General features: G+C 43.1%; 1 protein-coding gene across 1 annotated transcript in view; it reads left to right on the top strand.

The window, feature by feature from the left end:
• The window catches only part of MYO3B (myosin IIIB), a gene marked incomplete at its 5' end in the record, with an annotated part of 464,298 nt that overhangs the window by 159,227 nt on the left and 287,241 nt on the right, over nt 1-17,830 (top strand). The window contains one exon of the mRNA XM_081260604.1: nt 5,229-5,294. Coding sequence (XP_081116730.1) covers nt 5,229-5,294 — 66 coding nt within the window. The remainder of the gene's footprint in view (nt 1-5,228; nt 5,295-17,830) is intronic.

Raw genomic sequence — 17,830 nt, forward strand, 5'->3', positions numbered from 1 at the left:
GGTTATGATCATCTTGTCATGTCAAGCTTAAAATGTCACCACTATCTGAACAGTTGAGAATATTTAACTAGGGATGTGATATTTCTTTAGTTATGAAGGTGCTATAGCACTGGTTTGGGTTGGTTGTGTATTAAATATGTAAAACTTCCAGAAAAAAATATTAGGAATGGGGATCTACAGCTCAGTGGGAGAGGGCCTGCCTTGTATGCATGAGACCCTGGGTTTGATTCCCAGTACCTAAAAAGGAAGGAGTTGAGATGGTGAATATGTTGACTTTAAGATGTGTCCCAGGAACCAGCTAGGAAGTAGTCAGATGTACCACCCAAAAGACAGAAAAGAAATCAAGGAGGGAGATGCTGGTCGGGCAGCTGTTAACATATAGTGAACCCTTGGTGAATGTGTGAAATGGGAAGAGAACAGGGCCACCAACAGAACCCTGGGGCTGCTAATATCGGGTGCACCAGAGGGAGAAGCACCTACCTGGTTTCCCCGTGCAGGGTGTCTGTGCCTTTGGGCACGTTTCTTGCCTCCCCTTTACCCAGCCTGTTTTCTCCCCATGACTTGTGTCCAGCCTATGCATCATTTCTGCTGGATGCTGTGGCCTCTCTGTCTGCCTCTTTGGGGATATTTCAGTTTCCATTTCTAAACAGCCTTATTCTCTCAGTATTTAAGATATATATATGAACCTTTGGAAGAGAATTGAGTGGGCCCAGCTTATCATACAGAGACACTGTGGCACAAGTCACCAGATTCAGTTAGATGACTATCCTGAGACCAGGTGCCCACTATGATCCGATGGGCTGTTTCTCTATTTCAGGGACTAGGATGAATCCAGACTGACTGTTCCAGCTTTGGGGATAGGAAGGTCGACTTTACCTGCATTGTATTTGGGGAACACAGGATTATGTCAAAATGGAAAGATTATGGTTCACCTCTCACTGCTAGCCTCACGTGGTCCTGATGCTATGTCTTGGGCAGGGGACCATCTTAATAGGAACTGAATTTTGGATCCAAACCACAGTATTCCAGTCCAGGGGGGCAAAACTCACATGACTATAGTTGTCTTCCTTTAGGCTGACTGGCAGTCTCTGTGGTCTTGTGTTGCTCAACATGAGAGTTGGTAATTGGGCTGCGTGGGCCTTCCAGCCACTCATCCATCTGAAGGCCACCCTCATGCATGAGGAGTCCCTGGGTCACAGTCACTGGCTCTGGAAGTCAAGTCCGGCCTTCTTTTAAAGAGAGACCCTCTGGGCAGGGCTACATCTGCAGGGTTGGCAGAGCTGAGGAGGTGCCAGCATTACTACTTGGGGACCATCCTGGATTGTGAGAGAACTAGAAAGCACTGTCAAGTCTCCAAATTCCTATTGGGTTTCCTTGTACACAGACAAGAATCTTTCACAAGATTGCGTTTTAAGAGCCACAGTGGGCTCCAGGAGAGGCAGGAATCCACAAGAGCCAATGGGCTTCTCTAACCCAAATCCAATGAAGCTCAGCTCCAGTGGAGATGTTTCCTTGTGTGGGTTCAGGAGAAGCCATGAGGGTGGGTGGGCTGAGTGGTGACCTGCTGCCGCTCTCCAGAGGCCAACACCTAGGTAGTGGCCCCTGCCCACGTTCCCTGCTGGGGAACAGGCTGAAAGCAGATAGGCGCGGTATTCCTGCGCCACAGTGGACCCTTGCCATTTGCTGCTCACTGGACCCTTGCCAGGGCGTTCTCAGCTGTGGCTGAGAGATGCCCCTCCTTGCGTGGCTGGACAAAGCAAAACAGCCAGAACAATGCCCCAGACACCAAGAAGCTCCTGAACAGAAAGGGAGACAGGCACATACTTGACCTAATTATTGGGAGACCCAGAGGGCGGCTGGCGTTGAGCCCATAATGTTGTTGCAGTTGAGTCTGTCCAATCTGCCCAGAAAGGACTTCGTGGTCATGTGAGATGCTTGGGGGTAGGGGAAGCTCTGAGCAGTGGGCTGTTCCTGCAGCTCTCACCCGCAGAACTGACCTGGATGAGGATGGAGGGAGCAGAAGATTGGAGACGATCGAGCAAACTAACCTCAAAACTAACCTACAAGTCTAACCTCAAAATTACTCATCTTCTTCGAACCTGCCAGACTTTTTAAATACCTCTGTGACTTGGTGCATGCTGCATTCTAATCCTGGAATGACTTCCTTTGCCTTCTCTAACTTGAAAAATCCAACATAATCTTCAGGATCCAGCTCAGGCTCATCTTTATAAAGTCTCTGGAACTCCCCACATTGCATAAGGAGCCCTTTGTTATGCTTCTACACACCTTTGCGCTTGTGCTTCTTGTTATATCACTTCTCAAATTGTATTCTACTCCTATGGTAGGATAATATCCTGAAATAATATTTGGCTCCAAATTAAGCTCAGCCCTACAGAATGGGAGCAAATTTTTACCACCTGCATATCAGATAGAGCACTAATCTCTGGATATAAAAAGAACTCAAAAATCTGAACACCAAAAAACCAAATAATCCAATCAATAAATGGACCAAGGACCTGAACAGACATTTCTCAGAAGAGGATATACAATCAATCAATAAATATATATGAAAAAATGTTCAACATCTCTAGCAATTAGAGAAATGCAAATCAAAACTACTCTAAGATTTCATCTCAAGTCAGAATGCCAACTATTACAGTACAAACAATAAAAAGTGTTGGTGAGGATGTGGGGAAAAAGGCATACACTGCTGGTGGAACTGCAAAATGGTACAGCCAATACTGAAAACAGTATGGAGATTCCTTGGAACACTGGGAATTGAACCACCATTTGACCCAGCTATCCCAATTCTCAGTCTATACCCAAAGGACTTAAAAACATTATTCTGCAGTAACCCAGCCACATCAATGTTTATAGCAGCACAATTCACAATAGCCAAACTGTGGAACCAACCTAGGTGCCCTTCAGTAGATGAATGGATAAAGAAAATGTGGTATAGACACACAATGGAATATTACTCAGCATTAAAAGAGAAAATAAAATCATGGCATTTGCAGGTAAATGGATGGAGTTGGAAAATATAATGCTAAGTGAAGTAAGCCAATCCCAAAAACCCAAATGCTGAATGTCTTCTCTGACATAAGGATGCTGATTCATAATGGGGATGGGGGCGGAGCATGGGAGGAATAGATGAACTCTAGATAGGGCAAAGGGGAGGGAGAGAAAGGCAGGGGGCATGGGGTAGGAAAGATGGTGGAATGAGACAGACATCATTACCCTAAGTACACGTATGAAAACACAAATGATGTGACTCTACTTTGTGTACAACCAGAGACATGAAGAATTGTGCTCTGTTTGTGTAATATGAATTGAATTGTATCCTAGCTGTCATATATAACAAATTAGAGTAAATAAAATTTAAAAAATAAAAAAAAGATTAGGCTCAGCTACATATAACAGCAGCTTAAAGAAGATGAAAGTTTATTCTCTCTCCTATTTAAGGAAGACTAGGTAAAAGCAATCAAGAGCTGGTGTGGAAGCTTTAATGACATCATGAATCCAGTTTCCTCCCTATCTTCTCTGCCAAACTCAGCTCAGAGCTTTTATTTTCAAGTTTGTCTTATGTCTACAATGACTGCTGTAGCTCCAGCTATCACTTCCATGCTCCAGAATGCAAGAAGAGGGAAGAAAAAGAATGAAATGTCTCTTTTCTTTTAAGGAGAGTTTCTGGAAATACTGCACAATAATTTTACTTCTATAGTAGTCAGAATTCAGGTAGCCACATTTAGGGGCAAGCAACTCAAGAAATTATAGTCTTTATTATGACAGCAATGTGTCAAAAATAAAAACTGTGCCATAAAGAGACTCCAGGCATGGTGGTACATGCCTATAATCCCCACTACTCAGAAGACTGAGGCAGAAGGATCACAAGTTTGAGCCAGCCTCAGCAACTTAGCAAGACTGTGTCTCAGAATGAAAAAAGGGCTGGGGATATAACTCAGTGGCAAAGTTCTCCTGGAATAAATTCCATCAACACACACACTTACACAATATGAGAAGAGACTAGATACTGAGAGGCAAATTGGAATCACACTATTCTGATGCAGTTTTTTTTTTTTTCCTTTTTTTGGTACTGAACACATCCCTAGCCCTTTTTTGTATCTTATTTAGAGACAGGGTCTCATGAGTCGCTTACCGCCTCACTAAGTTGCTGAGGCTGGCTTTGAACTTGCGATCCTCTTGCCTCAGTCTCCTGAACCTCTGGGATTACAGGCATGCACCACCATACCCTGCCTGATACAGATTTTGTTCTGGCAATTCTTGGTGCTAACCATTCCTTTGCCTGCTGAAGCTGAGCACTCTGCAGCTTTGGGAAGCAGTTAGAATCCAGGAGAAAACACAGATTACACATAGAATGGTTTAAAACTTGCAGTCATAATTTAAGTGTGTAGAAATTTTCCTTTCTTTATATTTACTGAACTTGACTTGTCCACAAGCTCCTATTTCCATTAATGGCTAGAAAAAAAATATTATCAGTTAAAAGTCATGCAGTCACTTGTATTTTAAAATTAAATCTCTTTGGGGTAAATATTCAGCTATGTTCTGGGCTCTTCCCTTTTTCTGCTTTCTCACCAGGAGGTAGTCTGGTTACCTGAGGGTCTTCCTGTGGTCCTCTCATTCTCTGGGATCTCCAATAATTAGAAAAAGAATATGTCAGTCTCCCTTTCTACCCAGGAGCCTCTTGGAATCTGGAATGTTCTTTTGACTGATCTGCTTTCTCCAGGGCCTACTGCAGAAGTTGGCGCAAGGAAATGGTTAAAAATGTGATGGATACATTTTTGAGTATACTTTAGATGCATCATATAATTAATTCAAATGATACCATAATGATCTGGAAATCCTGTACAATTAAAAGTCTATTTCTCTAAAGCCCCTAGCACTATTTTTATAACTTTCTCGTGGCCCTGGTAATCCTCTCTGTTCTAATGGCTGGTGCGTCTGCCTCACCCCTCATTAGAGTGTCCGCTGCTGAAGAATGTTCCTGAGCTGTGTAACTCTCACAGGTGCCGAAAAAGAGGGGGACATGGAAATGAATGACCACAGGAGCAGGTGCTGGTACTTGATATGTTACCACTAATGAGTGACTCCCACCCGGGGAAGAAACAGAAGATTTTATCGCAGCTATTTAGAAGGACATCAGTAAAGACAAGTTGACATCTTGCCTTTTGCTGAACTTTAACTTTTTAAAAATTGCTTTTGTTTTTCAGAAATCCTCCGCCTACCTTACTGCATCCAGAAAAATGGTGTGAGGAATTCAACCACTTTATTTCACAGTGAGTATTTCTTCCTCTGAACATTGCTTATTTAGCAAGGCCTTGGACGGTGATTGGGGAAATCCAAGCTGTGGAATTTACTGAGTGCTAGAAGTAGCTATGCCTAAGAGCACATTGGGATGTAGGATTTGTTCCAGTGAGTGACAGAGGATGCCTCTGCAGGATCTGAAAAAATAAGGAGCTCCATTTGACTCGGTTAAAATCAGTCCCTTTGATCACATGGGTCACATCTATCTGAGAACCTGCTCTGTCATGAACCGAATATTATAACCATGTCATGTTCACTGAAGGAGGAGACTCAGCATCTAAAAATCTGATGTTCACCCTGGGACCAGGACCAGAGAGAAGACAGAGGTGACAGTCTCTAGCAGGTGTTGCTGCTTTGGTGTTGGGCTTGGCTCTAGGGTCTTGATCATCTAGTTTCCAAGATGATTGGGGGACAAAGTAGGAACTTGGGCCTGGGACAGCATAGTGAGTCTCTCCAATCCAGGCTCAGGTTATAGAGAGAGAACAGGATGAGAATTGATTCAATGGTGTGATATCAGCTATGCCACTAGGCAGGACTTCCTGAATCTAAGACACAGAACCTACAGTGACACCAGCAGGGTGACTCAATGCTGGGATCCTGGGCCTGGACTTAGAAAAGTACCACACTGATTCCAAGTCTGCAGAAGATCCTAGGTCTGCTGAAGAGGTCCTAAGGTCCCAAGGTGGGGCCTGATGAATCGTGGGGTAGGAATCTGAACAATCTACTGCAAGCCATGCCCAGGTGCCCCCCCCACCTGGGAAGAGGCACCCCAGAGCTTAGTGTATCAAGCAAGCTCTTCAGAGGTCATGGAGGAGGACAGAAGTGATCAAATAACTGATAAACATGAAGTAGGGAAGGTCAACACACATTTTTCTCATTGATGCCGACGTGCAAACTTAGCTTCCCTCAAGAATCTGGGCAACAAAACAAACTGGGTGTCTTAATCATCTTCCTTAATCACAGTGTAGGTCTGTAATCCCTTATCCACAATCCCCAAATCCAAAGAGCTCCGAGAAACCAAATCGCTTTCACAGTTGAGTCATTTAGCAGTAAAACCTGACCTTGTATGAACCGATTTGGTGGCAACACATGACCTGAACTGATGTGAGGCTATTTATAGTCATTATTTGTCTTACTTAGGGTGAATATTCATGTGTTTTGCTGCAGATATATTAGTATTTGATTACAGTGTGCTGCCCCAGATCCTGCTGGGGGGTGTTATGTAATATACAGTAAAATGTACCAGTTTACTTATCTAAACTTTGATAAAATTTATTTGGCCCCAAAGGGTTTGGGTAAGAGCTGTGGACCTGTATTTCATTTTCATTCCAAATGCAATACAGATCAGGGTCCCTGAAATTGTTGATTGTCTAATCCCTCCTGGATTTGTGCCACATTCCTCAGGAGAGACGAGTGGAAAAGAACTCTACCAAGAGAGGCTCCGTGGGAATGTGACTGTGAAGGTCAAGGCCAGGGGTGGAGGACATGCTCTTGTCCTCTAACCCCACTCTGACATTTTTGCTCTGACTGCAGAATGTACAGCCACAGTCAGGGTGGGAATGCCAGGCCAGGGTGGGAGGGACATCAGATACCTGCAGTGGGGATGATGCTCTCCAGGAGCAGAGGAAGGGAACCTTCCTGAGGTTTGGGAGCCACAAGAGGAAGAGGGAATAGAGAGCTGAGGATATGCCCTGGGCTTGGGGGCCACATTTTTAGACCACCCCAAAGAAAGAAATCTGGGAGCTAAGGTTCCAGTGATTTTGTTGGCAAGGACCGAACCAAACATTTTTCCTTTTCATTCCGTTGCTGTACACAGATACCCTTGATTGACCTTCCTAAGGTGTTGGCCTAGAAAAATCCATTATCCATTCACTGATGCACCTTCTCATTCCAAGTTTTCCTGATGCTTCTAAAATGTGATTTGATTCATAGAAATTTGGCTTCCGTATACTTTTTCAAGAGTAAGTTTGTGTTCTTAAAACAACCGTGGTATTGCTTGGATGGATTTGACAATAAAAGTACATCATTGACAACAGGGTTGGGGGCTTTTAGGGCTATACACAACATAGAAATTCTTCCCCACCCTGACATTTCCTTACAGCAAATCAATCTCCCTCTCCCTTTTCCTCCCCCCACCCTCTTTCTCTCCTGTAGTATGGGGACTGAATTCAGGGGCACTCTAACACTGAGGTACATCCTTTTTATTTATTATTTTGAGTTAGTCACTCAGGCTAGCCTTGAACCTGTGATCCTCCTGCCTTAGCCTCCTGAGTCACTGGGATAACAGGTGCGCACCACCATGCCTGGCTCAATCTTCTCTTTCTTGAATAAGTTGTTTTTATTTTTTTTTATTAGTGAATATGTTATATATTTATAGATGTTCATAGATTCTTTCTCGACCTCAGCTGCACAATCCTCTTTTTCCTATTAACATTTTATATTTTTCAACCATGAATTCTCCTTCTAACAATATTTTTAGGAATTTTCAAGACTGGGGACTGATCATGACATTTCATATCTTTAAGTCAAAAACCTACCCACTATTTCCAAACAGTTATCCTTTGGTTTTGTAAATGAGGTGGCCTACCCTAAGCTGTAGTCACTCAACCTACCAAAAGTGATTTCGCTGTATTTATTCAATTCCCTAATTAAATATAAACAATGGCACTTCCTGGGTTTGAAATACCTATTTAAAGAGAGAGCTTTGGTTTGCTTTTCTACTTACCTTGCTTGTACTGGAAAAGAAGGGTGGAGGATTAAGGTCTTCAGATTGTAAGCTTTCAATTATTGGAGGGACTGGGGCGGAGAAGATGATTGATTAACTGGTAATTTTAGGAAAATTGTTTCTAGCACAAGTTATTCAGATAATTGCTTCAGTTCCCTTTGTAGACCGAGTCACAGAGCATTGGATTCAGGTCAACAAAACTGATTCTCTCTAAAGAACAAATAGGACTAGAAATTTCTTAACAGTTTTAAAAACCTTGATACCTTGTCGCCATGTAAACTGCAGACCCATTATCCATTTGGTCATTTAGGGCTTTCTCAATTCATGCTGGTCACTCCTCTCCAAAGGACCTGTGTGACATCTCATTGGCTGCAGGGGTCTGAATGGGTCAGGCTGGCTGCAGCCTAGTGATCACAGCAGTGTGGACAGGGGATAGGCCATGTGAGCGCAGGCACACAGGCATCCAGGAGGGCCAGCAAGGTAAGGCGGCAGCAACCCTGGATGTGGCCAAGTGTTGTTCAGATTTGCTTCTCGCCTCCTTATTTGGAGACAGGAGATATATTTTTAAAGTCTAAAATCCTATTAGCAAACCTGTCTTGGGGTTTAAAAGGAAAGAAAAAAAAGAGTTACCCTGTTTGGTTCTGAACCTTTGGTTGTTAGTGATAATTGACTCATTTATATGTGTTAGTTATGCATTTGTCAAAGCATGAATCCCGACAGCTTAGTTATGATAAATTAAACACGATGCTCACATAAATTCTGCACTGCTTTTATCCCTATGCCTGATCTTTTTGTCACCTCTATAAATGTGCAGTTGGCTTTGTAGCAATTTCATTATCAGCCCTTTCCCCTGTGGCTAAAGCTATTTGCATAACAAGTTTATCTGGTTCAAGTACCAGCCAGACTTCTGCTTAGACTGGGGGCTCCATTCAGAAGTGGCCTTTTGATAAGATAACAATAATTTTCATTTGTAAACTCCAACTTGGTCCCAATTGCCCACCTTCCCCCCAACCCCTTTGTTAACTTCAAACTCATTTTAGGCCTTTGGACTAAACTATAAAAATACTTTCCTAATCATTGGTCCAAAGGCAATGTGAGCTATACTCTGTTTTGCCTCCAAAACTTTTGGGGTTTTATTGAGAATTAGATTTAGGACTTCATCATCAATGGTTTTTGAGCTGATTATGGAGACAATAAAGATGGATTTCCCTTGGTCAAGGGCAAATCCAGCAAGAGCATCACTCCAGCTCAGCTTTGGATTTAAGGATGACACTATATGATCATCCACACATAAACTGCTTTCTTGGGGTGACTCACTTGGGCAGTGTAGAGGAGAAAAAGTGGTATCTTTTCCTCACCCGTTGCAAGGTTCATGACTGATACCCCTATAACAAAAGACAGATTAACAAGAGAAAAGCCTAACAAATTTATTTATTGTAAGTTGGGTGACAAGGGAGCCTTCAGAAATGAAGGCCCAAGGACTTAGCGGGGGGTGAGGGGGAACCTGTGTTATCATAGTCAGGTGTGATGAAGATTAGACAGTAGCGCAGAGTATGACTTAAAAAGGCTAATATACTGGGGAGAACTTGGCACGACCTGCCTGTTCAGTTGTCTCTGGAACTCACAGTTAAGATTAAGGGCACAACTTGTGTCACATGAGGCTCTTCCTCAGACAGCAGGTGGGAGGTCAGAGGGGTCTTCCTCTGCAGTTTTCTTGATTTCCTTCATCTTGAAGTACTCAGAGGAGCCCTGTGTGGGGGTAGTGTTCCCTGTGCTCCGTCTGCGGCTGGTGCTCAGGTCTCTCTCTCCCAGAGAGAGTTAGGTGAGTGCTGCAGTTAGTCACAAGATGTTGGGGCAGGCGTTCCTGTCCCTCCAGGTGACAACCACATGGGCCTAGACTTTGTGCTGAACGTTAGTGCTGAATTGTTAACCCAATGAGACCACTCTGAGCTGCAAACTTATGACATTTGCATATGTTTATTCCTTAAAAACCCAAACCCAGCTCAGGCTGGAACACTCGGGTTCTCTGTAGGACTGGTGCACCATTTGGGGCGACTATTTCTTTGACAAGGATTGTATTTCCCTCAAGACAACACTCCTCAGCTCTGCTCCCCACTCTGTGTTTCAAGGCTGCTTGATGCCACGTGGGTCTATAAGGTCAGCAAACAATGGATTTGCACTGGTAAAAAAAATCCTCACCCAGTCATTTATGAAGTCCCACAAATATTCTTGCCTTTTACGTCCTTCTGGGTTCTCAGGAGGCCATGCAAAGGGTTAATCCCTCCTGGAGTAGAAGAACACAATAACCTTTATTTACATTACCTCACAAATTGGTAATTTTAATTAAAATGAGCAGTGCTATCTCCAGTGACACACTCCCCACTTTAGATTTATTTAGCCAATGATTAGCTATTATGGCTTCTTGAATTAATTAGCATCTCTTGAGCTACAGGGAATTCGTGAATTAATAAAAACTCACAGAGAAGCTCAAAATTAAAAAAAAATCCTAAATTCAAAACCCCCCAATTCTTCTCTCCCCTATGAACAGATATCGATCAGTACACTTACAAATGTAACTTGTCTCCTTTTTCATTTTTAAAAATTAGGATTTTTTTTCTCTCTTCATGAGGACAAATAAAGCAATGAGTTTTAAGGTTACACCTCCCAGAAGAGCATCTAATTTAGATGAACTCATAGATCATCTGACCCACTGAGGGCTGGGCCTGATTTGATCTCACTTATACAGTCAGAGAGTACGATGTGATTTTCTCAGGGTGGAAACCAAGAAGTGACTCGGTACGACTTGAAGCTTATAATGGTGCAGTGTCCACATATTTCTAGAACATTCTGTCCTTTAAGGAACTGTAACATTGCCAGAGAAACAAGAGTTTTGGCCTCATCCAGAATACCTAAAAGAGTAAAATGAGGGCTTCAGACACCAGTCAGCAAGCACATTGTTTGTTTCCTGGCAGGTGCTGGGTGGGGTCTTGTGAGAACCAGATCTGCAGCCCACGCAGATTTCACAGTAGTGTTCGCTGCTTGTTATGGTAGCTGACTTCTGTGGCTGTGCCGTGGGATCTGAAATGACATTGTGGACCATTTCCCCATACTGGTTTTTCTTGCTTCTGTTTTAAAAAATTGCACTTGATTTTCATAACGCACATCAGAAAGAGTCTGCATGGATATGAACAGTAGTGACCGTGACCTCTGCACTGTCTGTGTTTGCACACACAGGCCTGGTGGTACATGTGCGGCCCTTGCTAGAGTGCCACCTGGGTCACCATCAGGGAGAGGCCTCTGTACAAGGGTGGAGCTATGGCGTGTGGATCCTCCGTGCCTCTTTCCGGCTGTGCAACCCCGGGAGGGCCACTCAACCTCCTGATCCTCCAGTCCTCATTTGTCAACGTGGGGCTGAGAACAGGGTTGCCGTGGGGATTAAATGATATCAGAACCTGGCAAATAGCAATAGCACAAGTAATTTCCTGATGCCTGGTGCTGTTCTCTCCAGCCCCTACAAGTCACTGGGTTCTTACAAGTCCATGAGGTCCTTCTAATATTATCCCCATATGATATTAGTTGTATCCCAAGCTCAGATCAAGTCTGTATGTGATAGAAAACCTCAAACAGCAGTGGCATAAAATAGATTGGGTTTTATTTTTCTCTCACATAAAGTAAATAAGGTGTTAGGCGACATGTGGCCCACACAGCAGCCACTGGGCTCCTTCCGTCATGCTACAACACTCTAAATCTCCTTACTCTAAGAGCCTCTGACAGTTTCACATAATGCATTATTGGCTACAACCTATCACTTACAGATATGATCTTAATCCCAAGTGGCAATTATTATACATTTATTATTAGCCCCATTTTACAGATGAGAAAACTGAAGCTCAGAAAAGTTATGTAACTTGTTCAGTGTCAAATATCTAAGAAGCACCAGGAGTGGTGGCACGTGCCTATAAACCCAGCTACTCATGAGGCTGAGGTAGAGGAATAGCAAGTTTGAGGCCAGCCTCAGCAACTTAGTGAGACTCTGTCTCTAAACAAAACATACGAAAGGCTTTTGGATGTAGCTCAGTAGTAGAGCACCCCTGGGTTTGATCCCTAGTACCATTAAAAAGAAATCTAAGTGACAGTCTAGAATACAGTCTGCCTTCAGATCCTGTGCTCTGAATCTCTGCAACATATATTCTCTGAAGAGCCTGAAATTGCTGGAGTTGGGTCTCACTCTTCCTCCTGGAACTCCCGTCTCTTTCCACAGTTCCCAGCTCTGGGTGTTCTCCCTCCCAGGGTCCTGGCACCATTTCCTTCCCCACTGCTGCAGACAGCATTCTGATTCATGCCACTTGATGGGTGGGGTGGGGGGGGCAAGAATTAAGTGAGAGACAGAGTAAGGGTCCAACAGATGTTCACGATGAACATTTTATTATAAAATGGACATTCTCAAATGGTGATAATGACCAGCTCCCGATGGTGGTGCTATCCAAAAGAGACACGAGTAGGAAGGACAGCCTGGAGGGCCCACAGGGTGAAGAAGAGGGTCCTAAGGAGGGGCCGTCATGACCCTCGCCAAGGATGACCTGTGGCCTGGGAGAGACTGGCAGTAAGGACAAGGTGGAGTGTCTGTGTCTCCTGGGCTTCTCCCGAGAGCTATGACGTTCTCCTGTTTTCATGGGACACCCCAGTCCTCTGCTCCCTGACTGCTGGAGTTTCCCAGGCTGCTTCCACAGATTGTGGTGCAGAAGGAAATCTGGCCCTGCGTCAGTTAGAATTTCAATTAAAAATGAAAATGTTGGGCTGGGGTTGTGGCTCAGTGGTAGAGTGCTCGCCTAGCATGCACGAGGCACTGGGTTCAATCCTCAGCACCACGTAAATGTAAAATAAAGATATTGTGTCCACTAAAACTAAAAAAATAAATATTTAAAAAAAATGAAAGTGTCAGCCCACATCACCAGTACTACTACATTCTTTCAGCCCACTGATCATTTATGGTAGGGATAAAAATATCAGTTATAACCCTTTGGCTCTAATAAAGAAAGGAGTGTGTGTGTGTGTGTGTGTGTGTGTGTGTGTGTGTGTGTGTTAGATTCAAAATTTACAACAGCAGTTTTAAAAATAATAAGATGTCATAGAATCTCTTGGTCTTCCATTGACTTTTGGGTACGTGTGTGGTTTATGTTCATTTCTTAGTCTTTTAATTCAGAATTTCATGAGGTCATTCAATGCATGATATTTAGCTCTCATGTCATGTTAATGCATGGGAAAATCATCACTGATATTTTTTATATGAAGGCTATAAATTTTTTAAAAAATTTTTTGCTAAAAGGCAATATTTGAGTGAGTAATGGGAAATTCTTGCCTTCAAGAGAGTCTAGCAGTTTGAACCCTCAGGCTAAAACAATGTTTCACACACAGTAAAGCATAGAAAGCCTGGTTTTGATCACCCAAGTTATGGTTTGAACTGGGGCCTCTTAAAAATTCATATCTGAAGATTTAATCCTCAGTATCTCAGACTGTGACCTTATCTGGAAACAGGACCCTTGCAGATATAATTAGTTAAGATGAGGTCATACTGGTGTAGGGTGGGTTCCAATCCTATATGACCGGTATCCTGATAAAAGGGGAAATTTGGTGCAGAAACACAGAGAGAACGTCGTGTGATGACTAGTGTCAGGATGTATCCATCCAAGGGACCACAAGCAGCTATGAGAGAGGCCTTGGCAGACCTTCCCCAATGCTTTCAGAGGGAACAGAACCTTCTGTTTCCTACACTGTAGGTGAGGATAATACCCACCTATCAGGGAGGCTCATACATACCTGTGAATGCTGTAGAGCTTCGGGGGAATATTAGGTAGTAGTATTGTACCTAAGGCCATTGTGTTCCTTCTTCCCATCCTTCTTTTCTTTTTTGTTTAAATACATATACAATTTTAAAGGTTTATGCTAAATTCTCCCTTCAAAACATATTGCTAAATACTAAAATTGGGGAATTTCTGTAATGGCCAAAGATTTGCTGGCTTTAGATAGGCTTCAGGAACTAAATATATGCTCACTACTGAGATTTATTGGTCATGTGTACCAATAAATGTTCCAAGAGGAACAAATTATTATGGGGAGATGGCAGATGGGTGTCATCTTGCAACCCCACTCTGACCATCAGACCCCCTTCCTGGAACACTGTGTGGAGGATTCTGAATCTGTGTCTAAGGAAGAGTCCATGAGTTCCCGTGCTATTTGCGGTGGGCATAGTCTAGTGTCACTCAGTGATACCTGCCATGGACTAATGTAGCTCATACTTTTGTGGATGTAGACTTCACATTTCTTTTTAATATTGACCAAGTTCTCTGAAATGTGAAAATTTATGACAAAACTCACTTAGCTAAAGAAAGACAATTAGCTGACATTCATCTAAATCAGGCATATCCTAAAAAATACTTGAGAGTTAAAATAAAAGTAGTTGAATAAATTTAGAGTTGTCTGTGAGGAGAATACAGATAATAATTTTAACAAGAAGCTTTTATTTTCCCCTCATGGCACTGAGAATGGATCCAGGGCCTCATGCATGCTAGGTGAGCACTCTACCATGCAGCTACATCGCAGATCTAACAATATGCCTTACTTAGAGCTGGTTGTTGGAGGTTGTGCATCTGACATAGTGAAATGCACTTTACTTGCATGATTTCAGTGAATTCAAGTCATACAAGGCAGGTTATTCCTCAGGATACTAAACTTATTAAAGGTTAGGTGACAGAGAGGCTTTAGGTCTCATAGCTGCATCCTGGCAGAGCTGGGATTCAAACCCAGGTCTGTGTCATATTGCAATATCTTTTCTTAGGCTCATGATGCTAGAATGTGTGTATGTGGGCTTAATTGAGGTGAAATTCACATAATATAATATTAACCTTTTTTTTTTTTTTTTTTTTTGGTACTGGGGATTGAACTCAGGGGCACTCACCCACTGAGCCACACCCCCAGCCCTGTTTTGTATTTTATTTAGAGACAGGATCTCACTGGGTTGCTTAGAGCCTTGCTTTTGCCGAGGCTGGCTTTGAACTTGCCATCCTCCAGTCTCAGCCTCCCATGCTGCTGGGATTACAGGTACGCACCACGGCTCCTGGCTAATATTAGCCTTTTAAAATGAACAATTCAGTGGCATTTCAAACATTCAGTATGTTATGCAACTGCCATTTCTGTCCAGTTCCAAAATATTTTCATCATTCCACACAGAAACCCCATACCTACCTAAGCAGTTTCTCTCCATTTCCCGTTCCCCTCTAGTCCCTGATCACCAGCCGATCTTCTTTCTGTCTCTTGAATTTCCCTGTTCTGTATATTTTATATAAATGGAGTAATACAATAGGAGACCTTTCATGTTTGACTCCTTTCATTTAGTACACAGTGTCCTGGTGATTTCAGGTAAAACTTCAGCTCTCTGCTCCAACTAGAGTAACAGCTTCTGTAATATCCCCCCAGCTCTGCAACTGCAGTCATTGCAAACCATCCTGAAAAACAGTCAGCATGATCTTTATTCCCAAACGGATCAAGTCCTCCTGGCTTGTAATCATTCTGTGGCTTTGCACTACTTATAGGATGTGCTAGGACTCAAACCACACAAGGTCATAAAGGATCTGGTCTCTGTGTCTATGCAGTGTCATGCTCTCCTCCAGGCTGCCTGCCCATCCCAGCAAACTGAACAGGTAGTGCTTTCTTTGACTGCCCCAGGAAGACTCAGGGGACCCTCCCCTCATGCTTTCATATCTGCATGGTGCCTTTTACAGGAGAGGAGAGGAGAGCAAACCATCCTGAAGCTGCTTGTTTGTGTCTCCCCACTCAAACTGTGATGTCCTTGAGAGCAGAGAATGCACCTGTTCTGCTTTGTACCTAGTACCTAGCACAGTTCCAGCATGTGGCAGAAGCTCAATAAACATCAGTGTCTTTTGAAGAACTGCAATTCTAGGAGGAAGTGACATCTTCCAACTTATGCACAGCATTTAATGGACCTGGTTAGAAATTGAATGTTAGAACATATGATTTTTGGACAATGACTCCTAACCACAAACACAAAATTGAAGAAGAGGAGGGGCTTTGCATACCCTGCCCTTCACCACCTTCCCAGAGCAAAAATGAACATTGAACTTCCAGAATCATCATAGGATTTTAAAAAAATGATTGATGAAAGCTGCAAGATTAGCTGTGGATTCTGTTTTAGTTCTTTGAATATATGGAAATGATGTCCAAACAATCCCCCCACCTCCCACCCCCCACCAATCTCAACAGTCATTCCTTTTTAACAACTCTGCCCACTTCTCTCCAATCCCCCACCTCCCACTTCCCTATTTTTGCCTTCCCCATCACCTTGTTTGGAGAGGGGCCACTTCTGAACTCAGGATTAAGAGAAACAGTTGTTCTCATGGCTCATGGTGTTTTAGGACCATGGTCACTGCCAGGACTCTACAAGATTGGTGTTTCCTTCCACCTTAATCATTGCCAAGCCAAGCCTGCTTTAGGACGGTGTGTAGTGTGATAGGTGGAAATCGAGGCGTGGAGAAGTTGGAGGTCATGACAAACTCTGCTTCCTTGCTATAGAAGGTCAACAGCACTTCTCATGGGTGCTAATCTTGGCCATATATATTAATAGTTTAAATACTCTTCATACCAGCGGATGAAGAAACATACCAAAGAAAAATAATTTAGGATGATAGTAAGCAGACAAAATGACAAGATTGATTTTGAAGGAGTTTTGCCTTTATGTGCTTCCATACAGGAAATTCTCTGTCCAAAGGGCTTTTGGATGTATACTTTTCTGAACATATAACATTGACAAGCTCTTAGGTGAAAAGAAAAGGCCAAAATCATATTGCTAAGGAAGGAAGAAAGAAGAAAAGCAAGGAAGGAATGGAGGAAAGGGACAGAGGGAAGGAACCTAAACTCTATGATGGATCAGAATGGAACAAAAACACAAAGTGCTCAACTAGACTGAGGCTGCCCGCAGGAGGAGCAGCAGGGCTGGGAGTTTGGCTTCATTTGATAAATGGGACGAGGGGCTCCAAGCAAGGCAGGGTCTGGAGCTGGACTCTGCTCAAGAGTCTGGGGTTGGTCTCCTGGGCTGATAAAAGAGGCTGGGGAAAAAATTAGGGTGGGGGAGGGGTCACATGAGCCCATGTTCTAAGCACCAAGGTTTCTTCCATTTTGTTCTCCTTCGCCTGGGCCAGTGCTGACCATCATCTGGGACTATGGCTTTGGGCTGCCTTCTGGATAGAAGGATTGATAAGCAACCAGAACTTTTATTGTCACAGTGATGGACTTGTCCATATACCTAAGAGAATAGGATTTTTAAAAATGCTATTCTAATACCTGGCTCTGTGCTGGAGCCCCAGAGAGCTGGGCAGACATAACTTTAAAATTATTACACTAGGAGAGTGGACACAGGGGAAGAGAGAGGAGAAGGAAAAAGACCCCTTCTCCCCCAAATGAGCCTGCCAAATGAAGTTTTGAAACGCATTGAAGCTTCTAAGAAACTACCAAAAAATAACAAGTGAAATATAAATTCATTTGAAATGAAGTTAATTTCATGGAACAGCCTGAAGGAGTGAAATAAGTAACTATTAATTGTAAAGAAGGAAAACAATTTGGGATAAGATATGTAAAAGCTAACACTAATCTTAAGCTTGGGGGAAAGGCACTGTTCAAGATGTGGTTTAAGCATGCATAGATTTCTGTGCTCATAAAAGGACAGAATCCAAAAAGGAAGTCCTCATTCTACAGCGATACACGCATACCCCT

This window comes from Spermophilus citellus, assembly GCF_964194105.1.
Source record: "Spermophilus citellus genome assembly, chromosome: 11".
Classification (NCBI taxonomy): Eukaryota; Metazoa; Chordata; class Mammalia; order Rodentia; family Sciuridae; genus Spermophilus; species Spermophilus citellus.